We start from the raw sequence: 14,982 nt of genomic DNA, 5'->3' as shown, positions 1-14,982 counted from the left end.
TCATCCAGCTCATTCCAAAACCTGTCTTTCTCTCTCTCTCACTCCTGTCATCACATGGTGCTAATGCTACAATCAAAGCTACTTTCACTTTCTCAAACTTGAACTTGACCTACATACACCTCGAGCTAACACATTTGTAAACTCTCATTCCACTCTGCCACACCTCATTCATCAACAAAGCAACTCCTTCCTTGCATCTTCCTCACCCATTCATGCCCGATCTTACACATTTCACACCGCCCCACTCCTCCACTTAACACCCTTTCATCTTAGTTTCACACAATGCCAATTCAGCATAGCTCACATCGAACACATTCACCACTTCCACCCTCTTGCTCTCCTCATTCACACCTCTCATAATTCCACATGGACTTGGATGTACCTGCCTGTAACTATTCACATACAGTTCTATGTATTTCCTGTGAGTAAAACAATAACCCATATTATTATAAGTGTTTCTTTAATGATCATGCACATATTTCTAATGTTTTCAAAGGGTCCTTCCAATAGTCCGAAAAACCCTCGGTCGCCTGCCATTCGGATTACAGGATTTTTACTGTGTATGTACTGTATATTGAGAGAGAAGTGAAAAGATTATTAAGAGAGAGTAAGAAGAGAATGGATGGAGTTCATAAGGAATTTGAGTGGATGGAATGCAAGAAAATGTTCCGGAAACAGGTAAAGAGAGTTGGACAGGGTGCCAAAGAAGTTAGTTGGGGAGTGAAAGATAAAAATGGTAGATTACCAGTGGACAAGGGAGAAAAAGTGAGCACATGGAGAGAAAACTTTAAGGAATTATTGAACATAGAAAATGAATGTAATGCAAGTATAAGTGGCTGGGGAATGGCTGGGAGAAGGAGGGTTGCAAAAAGAGAGGAAGAAATCAGTAGGATGGAAGTTGTGGAAGCGATGAGGAAAGTTAAATGGGAAAGCCCCAGGAACTGATGGTGTGTGTGGTGAAATGCTGAAGCATGGGACAGAGAAAGTAACAGAATGGATGTGGAAGATGTGCAGATTGGCCTGGAAGGAAGGTATAGTCCCGGAGGATAGGAAGTCAGGTACAATTATTCCCCTGTAAAATGGAAAAGGGGAAAAAGAAGTGTGTGGTAATCATAGGGGCATTTGTCTTTAGTGTAACAGGAAAAGTATATGGTAGGATACTTATTGACAGAGTTAGAGAAATAACAAAGGAATTAGTTGGAGAAGAACAGGGAGGTTTTAGGAAGGGAAGAGGTTGTGTATATCAGATATTCATTCTTAAATCTTTAGTGTTAAAGTTTCTAGAGAGGAGAAAGAAATTGTATGCAACCTTCATGGATTTGGAGAAAGCATATGACAGGGTGGATAGACAAGGAGTGTGGAAAGTATTATGAACATATGGAGTAGATGGGAAGTTGTTGAATGCCGTGAAGAGTATGTATGAGGGGGCTAAGGCTACAGTATGTGTGGAGAGTCAACTGAGTGAATTTTTCTATTTGAAGGTCGGATTGAACCAGGGATCTGTCATGTCTCCATGGCTGTTCAATCAGTATATGGATGGGGTTATAAAAAAGATACAGTACAAAGTAGGGCTGTGGATGTTGAAGCAGTCCTAAAGAGAGAGGGCAGTGTTTGGAAACTCCCATTACTGTTGTTTGCAGATGATACTGTGTTGTTATGAGAAGATGAAGGGAAGCTGCAAGGCTTCGCGGATGAGTTTGAGAGAGTGTGTAAGAAACGGAATCTAAAGGTGAATGTAGGGAAGAGTCAAGTTATGGTCTTCAAGAGAAATGAAGTCAGTGAATGTACAGTGAGATTGGATGAGGAGGAAATGGAAAATGTGAATGCATTTAAGTACTGTACTTGGGTAGTATGATGAGTCAGGATTGAAGTTTAAAGAGTTAAGTGCTTCAAATGGTACAGCAAGGAAGAAAGGTTGCTGGTTCCTTGAAAGAAGTGATAAGAAACAGGGAAGTGAGCATGGAAGTGAAAAAGTTTCTGCATGACAGTAGTGTGATACCAACTCTAACATATAGAATTGAAGCTTGGACATTGTTCGAGGGACAGAAGTCTAGAGTGAGAGCAGTGGATATGAGTTATTTGAGAGGAGCATGTGGAGTCACATGGAGAGACAAACTGACAAATGAGGAGATGAAGGAGCGCTGTGATGTGGATGTGATAGGAAGTGTTAGGAGAAACACACTGAGGTGGTTTGGCCATGTGGAGAGGATGGAGAGTGAGACTGACAAGGAGAGTGTGTGTGAGTGAGGTGGAGGGGAGGGAGAGGGAGGGGGAGGCCAAGGATGAGATGGAGAGATGAAGTGGAGAGGTATATGAGAGAGAGGGGTGTGAGCTGGGAGCAGGGCAGTGAAACGGCAGGGGACAGGGCAACATGGAGGCGATTTGTTTGTGGCTACCTCTTACGGGATTAAAGGCATCTGGCAATAGATAGATAGATAGATAGATAGACAGAAAGATAGACAGATGGACAGATAGACATATATATATACTGTATATAGAAATCATATACAGTACATTTTTTTTTTTTTTTTTTTTTTTAATGTGAGGAAGAAGGAACCAAAGGCCATGAGCCCACAGTAACAGTTCCCTCCAAGAGAAAAACAAAATACAATATAGAGCCAAATTCAAGATCCGATTATTTTGAGATGCCTGGACACACTGCGTTTGAAAGACTGGAGGTCATAGGCAGCAGGAAATACAGACAGAGGGAGACAGTTCCAGAGCTGACCTGTTGCATAAATGAAAGACTGGGAGTAACGGTTAACTCTTGCATTAGAGAGTTGGACAGAAAAAGGATGAGAGTTTGCTGCCAGACGGGTGCTACGCGCCCGTCGTAGAGGTGGAGGAATACAAGCAGACAGTTCAGAGGAGCAGTGACCATTAAAGTAGCGATAGAAAAGAGATAAAGATGCAACAGTGCGGCGAAGAGACAGAGGTTGAAGGGAGTCAGTAAGAGGAGGAGAGTTAATGAGACGAAAAGCCTTTGACTCCACCCTATTGAGAAGAGCTGTATGTGGGGAGACTCCCCACACATGAGAGTTGTACTCCACACAGGGGCGGATAAAACCCCTGTATAGAGTCAACAAATGCGCAGGGGTAAAGAAAGAGCTGAGTTGGCTTAGCACACTCAATCTCTTGGAAGCAGATTTTACAAGAGATGTAATATGATCTTTCCAAGATAAGTCCCGAGTAAATGAAACCCCAAGCATGTTCAAGGATGATGCAGGATTAAGCTGAATATTATTAAACATTAGTGGGTATACCTGTGGAAGATTTTGTCGGGTTGATAGGTGTAAGAACTGAGTCTTAGATGCATTAAAGACAACTATATTATTTTTACCCCAGTCAGAGATATGAGCCAAGTCAGACATTAGGTGTGCCATAGCCTCATCCCTTGTTTCTTGAAGTAACTGTTGAGATGGGCGTTGTGGGAACCGAATGGAAAGGTGAAGGGTGGAGTCATCAGCGTATGAGTGGATAGGGTTAGATGTACAGCTTAGATCATTGATGAATAAAAGGAAGAGAGTTGGTGATAGGACAGAGCCCTGAGGAACACCACTGTTGATAGATCTAGGAGAAGAACGATGGCCGTCTACAACAGCAGCTATAGAACGACCAGAAAGGAAGCTAGCGATGAAGGCACAGATAGAAGGATAGAAACCGTAGGAGGGCAGTTTGGAAATTAAAGATTTATGCCAGACTCGATCGAAAGCCTTTGAGATGTCAAGTGCAATGGCAAAGCTTTCGCCAAAGTCCCGAAAGGAGGATGACCAGGAGTCTGAAAGGTAGGTGAGAAGATCGCCAGTGGAGCGTCCCTGACGGAACCCATACTGACGATCGGAAAGAAGGTTGTGATAAGAAAGATGCCTTAAAATTTTTCTATTAAGAATTGATTCGAAAACTTTTGAAATACAGGACGTTAAAGCAATTGGACGATAGTTGGAGGGTTGGGAGTGGTCACCCTTCTTTGGGACTGGCTGAATGAGAGCAAACTTCCACCAAGAAGGAAAGGTACAAGTTGACAGACAAAGACGAAAGAGTTTGCCTAGGCAGGGTGTAAGCACAGAAGCACAGTTCTTGAGAACAACAGGAGGGACCCCATCAGGCCCATATGCCTTGTTAGTACTGAGGCCAGTGATGGCAGAAAATACATCAACTGAAGAAATTTTAATGTCAGCCATGAGGAAGTCAGAGGGGGGAAGTGATGGAGGAACAGCACCGGAATCGTCTAAGGTAGAATTGGAGGAGAAAGTCTGTGCGAAGAGATCTGCTTTATCAGTAGAAGAAATAGCTACAGAACCATCAGAGTAGAAAAGAGGAGGGAAGGATGATGAGGTAAAGTTGTTAGAAAGATTTTTGGCAAAGATGCCAGAAGGAGCGGGAAGAATTCGAGTTGGAGAGTTGAGAGCATTTAGTATGGATGAAATTATTTTTAGTAGAGCGAAGAATAGACTTAGCACGATTCCGGGCAGAAACGTAAAGATGATGTGATTCAGGGGTGGGTTGGCTCCGGTACCTTTTGTAGGCCCTCTCCTTGTTGCGGACAGCATTAGAACAAGCGTTATTAAACCAAGGCTTTCTTGCATTAGTCAAAGGATATGAGAAAGGAATGTATGCTTCCATGCCCGAGAGAATAACCTCCATAATGCGCAAGGCACACTCAGATGGCTCATGGCCATGGAAGCAATAATCATTCCAGGGAAAATCAAAGAAGTACTGCCTGAGGGCCTCCCAGTCTGCGGCTCCAAAATGCCACAGACGACGTTTCCCTGGAGGGTCCACAGGCCGTACCGGAGTGATAGGACAGGTTAAGGTAATAAGATTGTGATCGGAGGAGCCCAACGGAGAGAAAAGATTAACAGAGTAAGCAGAAGGATTAGTTGTGAGGAAGAGGTCAAGTATGTTGGAGCTCTCTCCAAGGCGGTCAGGGATACGGGTAGGGTGCTGTACAAGCTGCTCTAGGTCATTAAGGATAGAAAAGATGTAGGCTTATTCACCAGGTGGATCCGTGAAAGGAGAGGAGAGCCAAAGGTGGTGGTGAACATTGAAATCTCCAAGAATGGAGATTTCAGAGAAAGGAGAAATGGATAGAATGTGTTCCATCGTAGAAGTAAGATAGTCGAAGAATTTTTGATAGTCAGTAGAATTAGGGGATAAGTAAACAGCACAGATATATTTAGTCAGAGAATGACAGGAAAGCCGAAGCCAGAGTGTGGAGAATTCAGAAGAATCAAGTTCAGGAACACGAGAGCAAGATAAGTCGTTGCGTATATATACACAACAGCCACCTTTGGCTTTGAAATGAGTATAGAGAAAGTAGGAGGATACAGAAAAGGGTTTGCTATCAGTTGCCTCAGACAGCTGAGTCTCCGTTAGAAAAAGAAGGTGAGGTTTAGAGGAGGAGAGGTGGTGCTCAACAGAGCGAAAGTTAGAGGAAAGGCCGCGAATGTTGCAGAAATGAAGAAGAAGAGAGTCAGACAGTGGTTCCAGGCACCTTGAGTTCGTCACCGGGAGAGGGGCAGATGGTGGGGGCATTTATGGTCCCCCCCCCTGGGGACTCCGAGGCTTGATAAAACGACGCCATTTTTGGTAAATTTTGAATAGGAAGTGTAGTGTGTACTGTGCATGTAGTTTGGTAAAGATAGTTAGAGAAATTTGTACTGGAGAGTATGCTGGCCTACTCTCTGTGTAACTGAGACACTGAAAAAGTTCAGCAAAGGGGGATGGTCAGGAACTAGTCCTGAGGGCTGATGAAACGGGAGCTCCAGCACTCCCTGTCATCAGCTTTCCATCCACCTCGGGAGTACTGCCCTGCTCGACTGGTGCTACAGTCTACCCTGTAATCGTTGTCATAACAACTCTCCTTACATCATAGCTCCTTGAAAAGAGAAAGACTTCGAGCTGCCCCTTAAAAGATTCAACAGAAGTCAACTGCCTCATGGGTATTGGCAATTTATTACATAACCTAGGGACTGTACAGCAAAAAGATCGAACAGAGAAAGATGACTGGTGAACAGCTCTAGGTATATGAAGCCAATCGAGATCATTTTCACTTTGTAATGTCACACCTATGTGAGCTGACAAAAATTTCAACACTTCAGCAAGATACTTTGGCTCATCAAACAGAAGAACCTTGAGAATGATATGGACACAGTTTAAATTCTATTGTAGTCTTTACTAGCAACTAGTGTGACTCAGAGAAAAAGTAGTTGGGGTTCTTGCAAGGTCAGTGATAAGCCCCACTGCCTTATTCAGCATAGACTGAACCTTCTGTAGCGGATTATTCTGAAGACCAATCCACAAGAAGTTGCAATAATCAACACGCAACAAAAACACTGTAACTGTAATTACAGTAAATTATAACCTGCAGCCAATACAAACCAAAAATACTGTACCTTGTCCTTCTGTTTCTTCTTCCTAAGTTCTTTCATTTGTTTGAAAGTATTATTTATCTCCTGAAAATTCATCTTTAGTATGGTCATTATGATCTGCTGGTACTCGCTGGCATCCTGGGAGCTTTGTTTGTCTTCTGAAAGCTCCATACCCAGTGTGCGAATGTTATCTTCAATAATACGGAGGTTTGTGCTCACTACCTGTAATGAGAGTGCTTTACAGAAATTTTAATTCAAGGATATGTGGTGGTGACCATCACCAGCTCACTTGATGTAGTGCTGCCTACTTCTTTCTTCATCTTTATCATTCTTTATCTGTGTCTACTCTCCTTTCTTTCTATTTCTCCTATTGTTCCTGTCACTTTTCATTACTCTTCTTTCCTTTTCAGGTGACTTTATATTGGGTGACAAGCTTGATGGTTTCCTGTAAGCTAGGGAATCATTTACAACACACTGGGTGGTAACCATATAACCAACCCATACGTGTTCCCTAAGTGTCAACATGTGGGTTGGCGGAGGGTTAGTGCCCCTCTCTGTACAACAAATAAAGACAAGCGGCCATCCTTCACAGGAATACAGCATCTGGCTATAGACAGGAGGATAAACAAGAAAAATAGGCTTTTGCACATCAGATAACATTGTCTTTTTATAGTGTTACCAGATTCAAAATGGCCACAGAAGTAGAATTGGTACTTCTATCAATCTACAGTATCTATCTATGGCCAGATGCCAAAATCCTGTAAGGCAGTGTTTCCCAAACGTTTTTGGCAGTGACCCTGAACACAGAATTTTTTTGGCCTGGCAAACCTCAGGGTGGAAACATAATTTCAGCGTTTCTTCACATAGTGTTATCCAATAAAATTCATTGGATAAAATGCAATGGATGCTCAGTGACATTTTATATTCCAAAACTGTGATGTAAATATACCTGCACTACTTTGTGCTATCAGCATATTTTTATTTTCTTATTTTTCAACATTTTTTATTTTCTTCTTTTTATTAGTATTATTTTTTCAAACCATCTCGTATTTTTATTAGTATCTGTATTATTTTTTCAAACCATCTCATGACCCTCAGGAACATCCTTGTGACCCTCATTTGCACCATGACCATGGGTTTGGGAATCATTGCTGTAAGGGGTGATCAATTAACTCTGAGTTAGTTGTTTTAAGGAGAGGGGCACTAACCCACCGCCAACCCACTTGAAGACACACAGGGAACATGTATGGGTTGGTCATATAGTTACCACCCAGCACTGTAAATGGTCTCCTGGCTTACAGGAAACCATTAGGCTTGTCACTCAATGTAAAATCACCTGAAATGGAAAGAAGAGTAATAAAAAGAGACAGGAAACATGGGAGAAATAGGAAGAGAGAAGGGGAGACACAGAAAAGGAATGATGAAAGTGAAGGAAGAAGCAGGCAGAATTACATCAAGTGAGTGGATGATGGTTATCAAAATTTACCACTAAATTCTGTAATACTGTAATAAACAGAAATTTTTATCTATGTTTTTATGAGTCTGTTTTAGACTAGCCATGTTTTCTGGACCTCCTAGATGCTCACAGGATTGGGCCTGAGACCAGTATTATCCTTAATGCAGCTCCTATTGGCTGAAGGACTGAGTATGCAGTGCCATGAAGGAATTTGACAAGTTATATAGACAGAAAGGATTCTGTGATCTTATGTTAACATAAAAGGTATGATGATAAAATTAATTTTGCTATAAATATTGACTTCGTTAGCAAACACAATAAATGCTTCTGTCATGTAAAATATATGTAAAAAATAACCAGTCTCTCACAATCACAATCATGATAACGGGATTCTTATTATGTCACAAACGGAATTAAATGTGCAGATTGCCCTTTCAGTAACAAAAGAAATGTAATTACCAAAGATAATGGTTGCAGTAATCACACTTTAGGAATTAATGTCAATGTTTATTGCTATCAAACTATTTTAGCAATGAGGTATTATAATTTAAACTTACTGATATTAAGATACGATCTGCTCTCAGGGCTGGTCTAAACCTGCATAAAAGTTACTTCGAAAGGATTTATGCACTGATTCCAATATTTATTTCCAGACAATAATTGTTGTGATTTAGAAGTACATACATGCCTGCCCTGGTGGTTATATATCTGCTCAGAAATTGTGGTACCCAGTGGCATCATGAATGTGGTCAAAGGTGACATGCATTAAATGAACACTTTCTTGATCAAACTCATCCAAATGTTATTCATTCACAATTTATCAAATTCATTATGCACTCTATACTACTTTCTTCCCATGCACACTTTTTCCTTTAAAAAACTAAACAAAAGAAAATTAGACCATATTCATTGTGATACAATGCAAACTACGATGAAAAAGAGAGAAGAAAAACAAATGAAACATACAGTTTTTACATACAATACGTGCCAAGTGGTTTTCTTCCAATACGATATCCACTCAAAACACTCTTTTTCTATGCAATATACATTAATATCTTGGAGGCAGTTTGTGTAAAATATAGTAAAATTGAATGAAATTATGGAGATCACTTTTGGAAATAAATAGTGAACTTGGTTGTATTTTGAAAGGCAGGATGGTTGGTATGGATTTAATGGAGCCCTGTGTCAAAGTGTTTTGCTGCCAACACTCTTGAATGGGAATGAAACCTGGACAGTGATAAGTATACTGTATCCACAATGCAACTTTAATTATTCAAAATTAATGTTTGACAAGGTTGACTAGCTAATGAGATAAAATGCACATTCTACACTATATCTGATCCAAATGGTTCTCACTTATTAATAGTTTGCATTTTCTTAGTATTTTATTCCTGACCACCAATATCCACATTCAGTAAAGGACACAACATTCAGTAGCTATTAACAATTTGTAAAATAAGATAAATCATCATCATCATCATCATCTAATTCGGTGTTGCCTCATGAGGAGCGTAACAGCCTGGGGCTAGGCAAGATGGTGTTGACATTTAAGATGAGAGTGACCAACCTCACTCATCCCTGAATGGTATTCTGTGAGATAAATATGGTAAACAAAATAACAAAGGACATTGTAGTACTTACTTTTTCCATGTAGCTGCGTTCATAATCTGACATGGACTGGTGTTGATCCTGTAGGTACTTTGTCTTGTGGTCTCTAAGTAGGTTCCTGTGACTGACTATGTTGCTCATCAAGTCCTTTGCTCTTGAATAAAACTGAGAGAAGGGAGTAGGGCTACTTGGGAATATTTTGGTCTGAGGCAACATCACACCAATTGCTTTGTTGCGAGTTCTGATGGTCTTCACACATGATTTGAACAATGGGGTAAGATCGGAGCTGGCATCAGATTCCACGGTCATCTGAAGGTTAAGCAAAAACTGTAAAGAGCACCTTCTAAGTAACATTTAACTATTAATAAATATTTCTAACCCATTCAAAGACCCTTTACAGTACCTGCAAAAATAGCTTTTTAAGGACAAAAACAAATGGAATCGTTCTTCCTGACTGTTTCCTGTATTCAGGAGGGCTGATAGGAGGTTAGTGAGGGATGTTAAAGTTATAGGGAGCAAGAAGTGTGTGCAGCGACACAAGTTATTGATATATGACATGGTGCTTAACAAGCGGGTGATGACAGAGAGATCTATGCACCTAGGAGGAAAATATGGAAGCCGAAAAAACAAGAAGTAAGGGGTGCCTTCTTTGACGAGATGAGGAGAGTGGTGGCTGAAGAGGGAGATGTTGAAAGAAGTGCTAACAAACAGTACAGAGCCCTCAAGCACACCCTCTTGAGTTACTGATTCAGTACATGGATGGACAAGAGACCCACCAAGACACAAAGTAACTTGGTGGTGGGATGAGGGTGTAGAAGCTGCAGTTAAGGAGAAAAATAGGCTTTCCCAGGAATGGAAGAAGGGTGGTAACAAAGAGGAATGCCTGACTGCCAAGTGTAGGGCTAGAAAAAAGGTTTACAGGACGAAGCCTGAGTCACAGAGACTTTTACTTGATAACCTAAATCGAGTGGAAAGGAAAAATATGATAATTAAGGTGGCAAATCAGACGAAGAGGGAGAATCGGGATAGCACAGGCAAGCAGTGCGTGAAGAATGATGAAGGAAAGGTTGTGGTAAACAGTGGGGATATTAAAGACGCATGGAGAAAGCATTACAGCTGGTTGCTGAACGAGGAGTCTAACTGGGAAAGGGAAGGTTTGGAGCCAGCAGATCCAGTGGTTGGCTCTTGGCCTGTGATTGATGCTGCTGCGGTGAGCAGGGCAATAGGCAGGATGCAGGTGGGGAAGGCAGTGGATGAGTCTGGGTTGACTGCTTAACCCCTACACCGCGGGCTTGTTTACCAATAACTTGCGTGTGCCGCGGGGTTATTTGGGCTCCGACAGACTCTCAAAAAATATTTGCCAAAAATCAGTTATTAGTCCTAGAATAATAAAATTACATATGCTTATGGCACATACCTTCAGCTTTCTTCTGGAATGATTGTTGAGCCTTCGTCGGTTACCGTAGGACTTGTGGAGACCTCTGAAGTTGGGTAACGAAGTCTCCACTTTACACTTCCCGACAACCCGTAATATGATTACCACAGCCAGATACAAACACTATAAACACTATTCTACAATTTCCAAGTAGTTTGGGATCCATACTAAAAAAAAAAACCCATTGTGAAAGCAATGGAAATTACGAGCGCGTCTGATCGTCGCACTGGCACTAGTTCGCTCATGGTAGTCTGTCATTTATTATTCATAAAACCCCTCACACTTTATATTTCTATTACTATATAACACTTATATATATCTACAGTCTTTATCCATAAGTTTCCTTCAGTAGTATTAGTTTATTGTCATTGTAGGGATTCAATTTCTTTCAGTAAAATACGTAGCATTCACTTTCTCATCTTGTATACTGGCATTGAGAGTGAATGTCACTTTCATCTTCACTCTCATTACTCATAGCATTCAGACATGCTAGAGTGAAACTTTCACTTTCATTACTCCTAGTATATACTCGTATTCTTATAATACTACTCATTTACATTTCTATTTACGTTCTCTATTTTATTTACGTTATTTACATTTCTATTTTATTTACACTGTGTTGTGCACTGTCACTTGAAATAACTTATAAAACTATTTTCCATTGTTCACGTATATTTACATTCATTACTTTCACTTGCTGTTTACACATTATTTACAATTCCACTTGCACTGTTTTACTCAATAGAAAGATCGTAGTCACTCTTTTATCAATTGTCAGCCCTTTACCTCTTTCCACACGAGGTTTAGTAGGGGGTAAAGGTCACAGAACCATTTGCATGGGGGTGAAAAAAGGCCTTGAAGTCAGCAAGTTGAAACATACGTCCTCTCACTTCGGAAGATGAGACTACACTGATAACGCAGGGGCAGCCTAGAGGCCTGCTTTAGGGGTTATTCAGAGTTACCAATATTACTTCTTGAAACAGCTAAGTCTAGCACTGATATGATTGGCAGGAAATCTAGACAATACATTATAAATTTGGTAGTTCCAGGTGAATGTAAATATTCTCCCTTCCCTCCTTACATTTATATTTATTACGAAAATAGATTAGAGGACTACTTAGGAGATATATAATCAGAGCTACCAATGTTAAATCTTGAAACAGCTTTGTGTAGCACTGATATGATTGGCAGGAAATCTAGACAATACATTATAAATTAGGTGGTTCCAGGTGAATGTAAATATCACTTAGGGTTCTCCCTTCTCTCCTTACATGTATATTTATTACGAAAATAGATTATACAGCATATTTCAAGGGGAAAAAAACAGCGAAAATTAGCGAACGAGTGCACGTGAGGTGTTGTCAGGTGATAATTAGCCAATTCCAGGTGTATGGCACTCTCACTTACCTGATTTCTTTCTTGTATATATTATTTGGTATAAGAATAGGACATAGGGCTTATTTCAATGGATGAAATCAGTGAAAAATTCCAGGGAAGATTTACTTAGCGTAGCATGGCCGGGAAAGGCGAGAGGATAGGGTAATGGAGGGGGGTTTGGGTGGGGAGTCAAGAACGGGGAGAAATGGCTAAATTGTCAACAATGGATGGGAGTACAGATGAGATTAGGAGTGCTGACTAGTGTTGGACATTGTCAGTACTGATAGATGATACAAGCCCCCACTTGAAAGCCCGGGTGAATTCAAAATAACACAGAATCACAAAAGCGACGCCCCGCGGTATGATCCCTTGCTCCCAAGCGTCACGAAAGTGACGCCCCGCGGTTAAGGGGTTAAATAAGGGGGCTAAGGCTGCAATGCATGTGGATAGTGAACTGAGTGAACTTTTCTACTTAAATGTTGGATTGAAACAGGGATGTGTCATGTCTCCATGGCTGTTCAATATGAATATGAATGGGGTTATAAAAGAGATGCAAGGTACGGCAGTGGATATTGGAGTGGCCCTAATGAGACAGGGCAGTGTTTGGAAACTCCCTGTACTGTTGTCTGCACATGATACTGTGTTGTTAAGTGATGACGAAGGGGAGATGCAAGGCTTGGTGGATGAGTTTGGGAGAGTGTGTAAGAAACGGAATCTAAGGGTGAATGTAGGGAAGAGTAAAGTTAAGGTCTTCAAGTGAAATGAAGTCAGTGAATGGACAGTGAGGGTGGATGAGGAGGAAATGGAAATGTGAGTGCATTTAAGTACTTCGGTATTGTGATGAGTAAGGATGGAAGTTTAGAGGGTGAAGTGCTTGAAAGTGTACAACAAGGAAGAATGGCTGCTGGTTCCTTAAAAGCAGTGACAAGAAATGGGGAAGTGAGCATGGAAGTGAAAAAGTTACTGCAATACTGTACTGTGATACTAACTCTAATGTATGGAAGTGAAACTCGGACCTTGTTGGAGGGACACAAGAGTGAGAGTAGTGGATATGAGTTATTTGAGAGGAGCATGTGGAGTCACATGGAGAGACAGGCTGACAAATGAGGATGTAAAGGAGCATTGTGGTGTGGATGTGGATGTGATAGGAAGCGTGAGGAGAAACACACTGAGGCAGTTTGGCCATGTGGAGAGGATGGAGAGTGAGAGACTGACAAGGAAAGAGCATGTGAGTGAGGGGGTGGGGGGGAGAGGGAGGGGGACACCAAGGATGAGATGGAGGGATGGAGTGGAGAGGTATATGAGAGAGGGGGTGTGTGAGATGGGAGCACGGCAGTAAAATGGTGCCAGGGGAGGACAGGACAACATGGAGGCGATTTGTTTGTGGCCAGTTCTCGCGGGATTAAGGCGTCTTGCAATAAACAGACAGATAGATATATAGTAAAAGCTCAATTAACCGGAATGCATGGGGATTCTTCCATTCCAGATATGGAATATTCTGGATAACCAAATGTTACTCTTAAAAATGTTCTGGGAGGTCAAACAAATGAAACAAGACCAAACCTGGGACTTTATTTCATTTATCTATCTATTGCCAGACACCTAAATCCCATAACGGGTGGCCATAAACAAATCGCCTCCACGTTGCCCTGTCCCCCGCCATTTCACTGCCCTGCTCCCAACTCACACCTCCCTCCCTCATATACCTCTCCACTCCATCCCTCCATCTCATCCTCGGCCTCCCCCTTCCTCTCCCCCCCTCCACCTCACTCACATACACTCTCCTCGTCAGAGTCTCACCCTCCATCCTCTTCACATGGCCAAACCACCTCAGTGTGTTCCCTCCAATGCTTCCTATCACATCCACATCCACACCACAACGCTCCTTTATTTCATAAAGTGCATTATTCAGTATTAGATACAGTACAGGTAAGATACAGCACATGTACACTACAATATACAAAAAAGACAGCAAGAGGAACTGTACAGGACTGAACACAAACTAGCAAACATTACCAAAAATTATTTGAAGAATAATTTAGCATATGTTACAGGGCAAAATAATCTTGAAAACTTAGCTGCATACACTACTTTATCCTGTACTGTACAGAACTAATCAAGAATTATAGGGGGATCATCAGGATGAGATGAGGATTCAGACAATGGAGAAGGAGAGGTGGAAGGAACAAGGTCAGGAGCTGAAGATGTGGAAAGAACTGGGTCAGGAGCTGAAGAAGTGGAAGGAACTGGGTCAGAAGCTGAAGAAGTGGAAGGAACAGGCATGGGATCGAAAATATTCCGGTATCCAGATGTCCGATGCATCGGATGCCGGTTAATCAAGCTTTTACTGTACACACACACATATACAGTATATATATATATATATATATATATATATATACTGTATATATATGTATATATATACAGTGCTGGGCAGGTGCGCAAATACTTGCGCAAAGGGCAATTGCGCACTCTTTCGCTCCGGTGATATTGTCTGCGCATTGCGCACCGCACGAGACCATGCACAATTTTGCGCTTGCTCGCATGAAAAGGCAGGGTGTGCAAGAGCAAACTTAGTTGTGCTTGCACAACTAAATTTGCGCTTGCGCACCTGCCCTGTGGATTGCGCACTTTGCAATCCAAGGGACACGTGGTCTTCCAGGGGACACGTGGTCTTGGGAGCTTCCCGCATGGCTGGACAATGGATGGGGGAGGCTGGGGCGGGTCGTGAGTAT

General features: G+C 41.6%; 1 protein-coding gene across 1 annotated transcript in view; it reads right to left on the bottom strand.

Annotated features, from left to right (window-relative positions):
* Syx18 (syntaxin 18) overlaps positions 1–14,982 on the bottom strand; it is a 258,696-nt gene that overhangs the window by 22,307 nt on the left and 221,407 nt on the right. Inside the window, exons 3-4 of the mRNA XM_080276661.1 lie at positions 9,469–9,744; positions 6,396–6,593 (exon numbers count right to left, since the gene is read on the bottom strand). Of these exons, the coding sequence (XP_080132787.1) occupies positions 6,396–6,593; positions 9,469–9,744 (474 nt within the window). The remainder of the gene's footprint in view (positions 1–6,395; positions 6,594–9,468; positions 9,745–14,982) is intronic.

Source organism: Coenobita brevimanus, chromosome 66, assembly GCF_032717465.1.
Source record: "Coenobita brevimanus isolate Jiangsu-jjx chromosome 66, ASM3271746v2, whole genome shotgun sequence".
Classification (NCBI taxonomy): Eukaryota; Metazoa; Arthropoda; class Malacostraca; order Decapoda; family Coenobitidae; genus Coenobita; species Coenobita brevimanus.
Note: the sequence above shows the minus strand (reverse complement) of the source record. Positions and strands in the feature narration are given on the sequence as shown.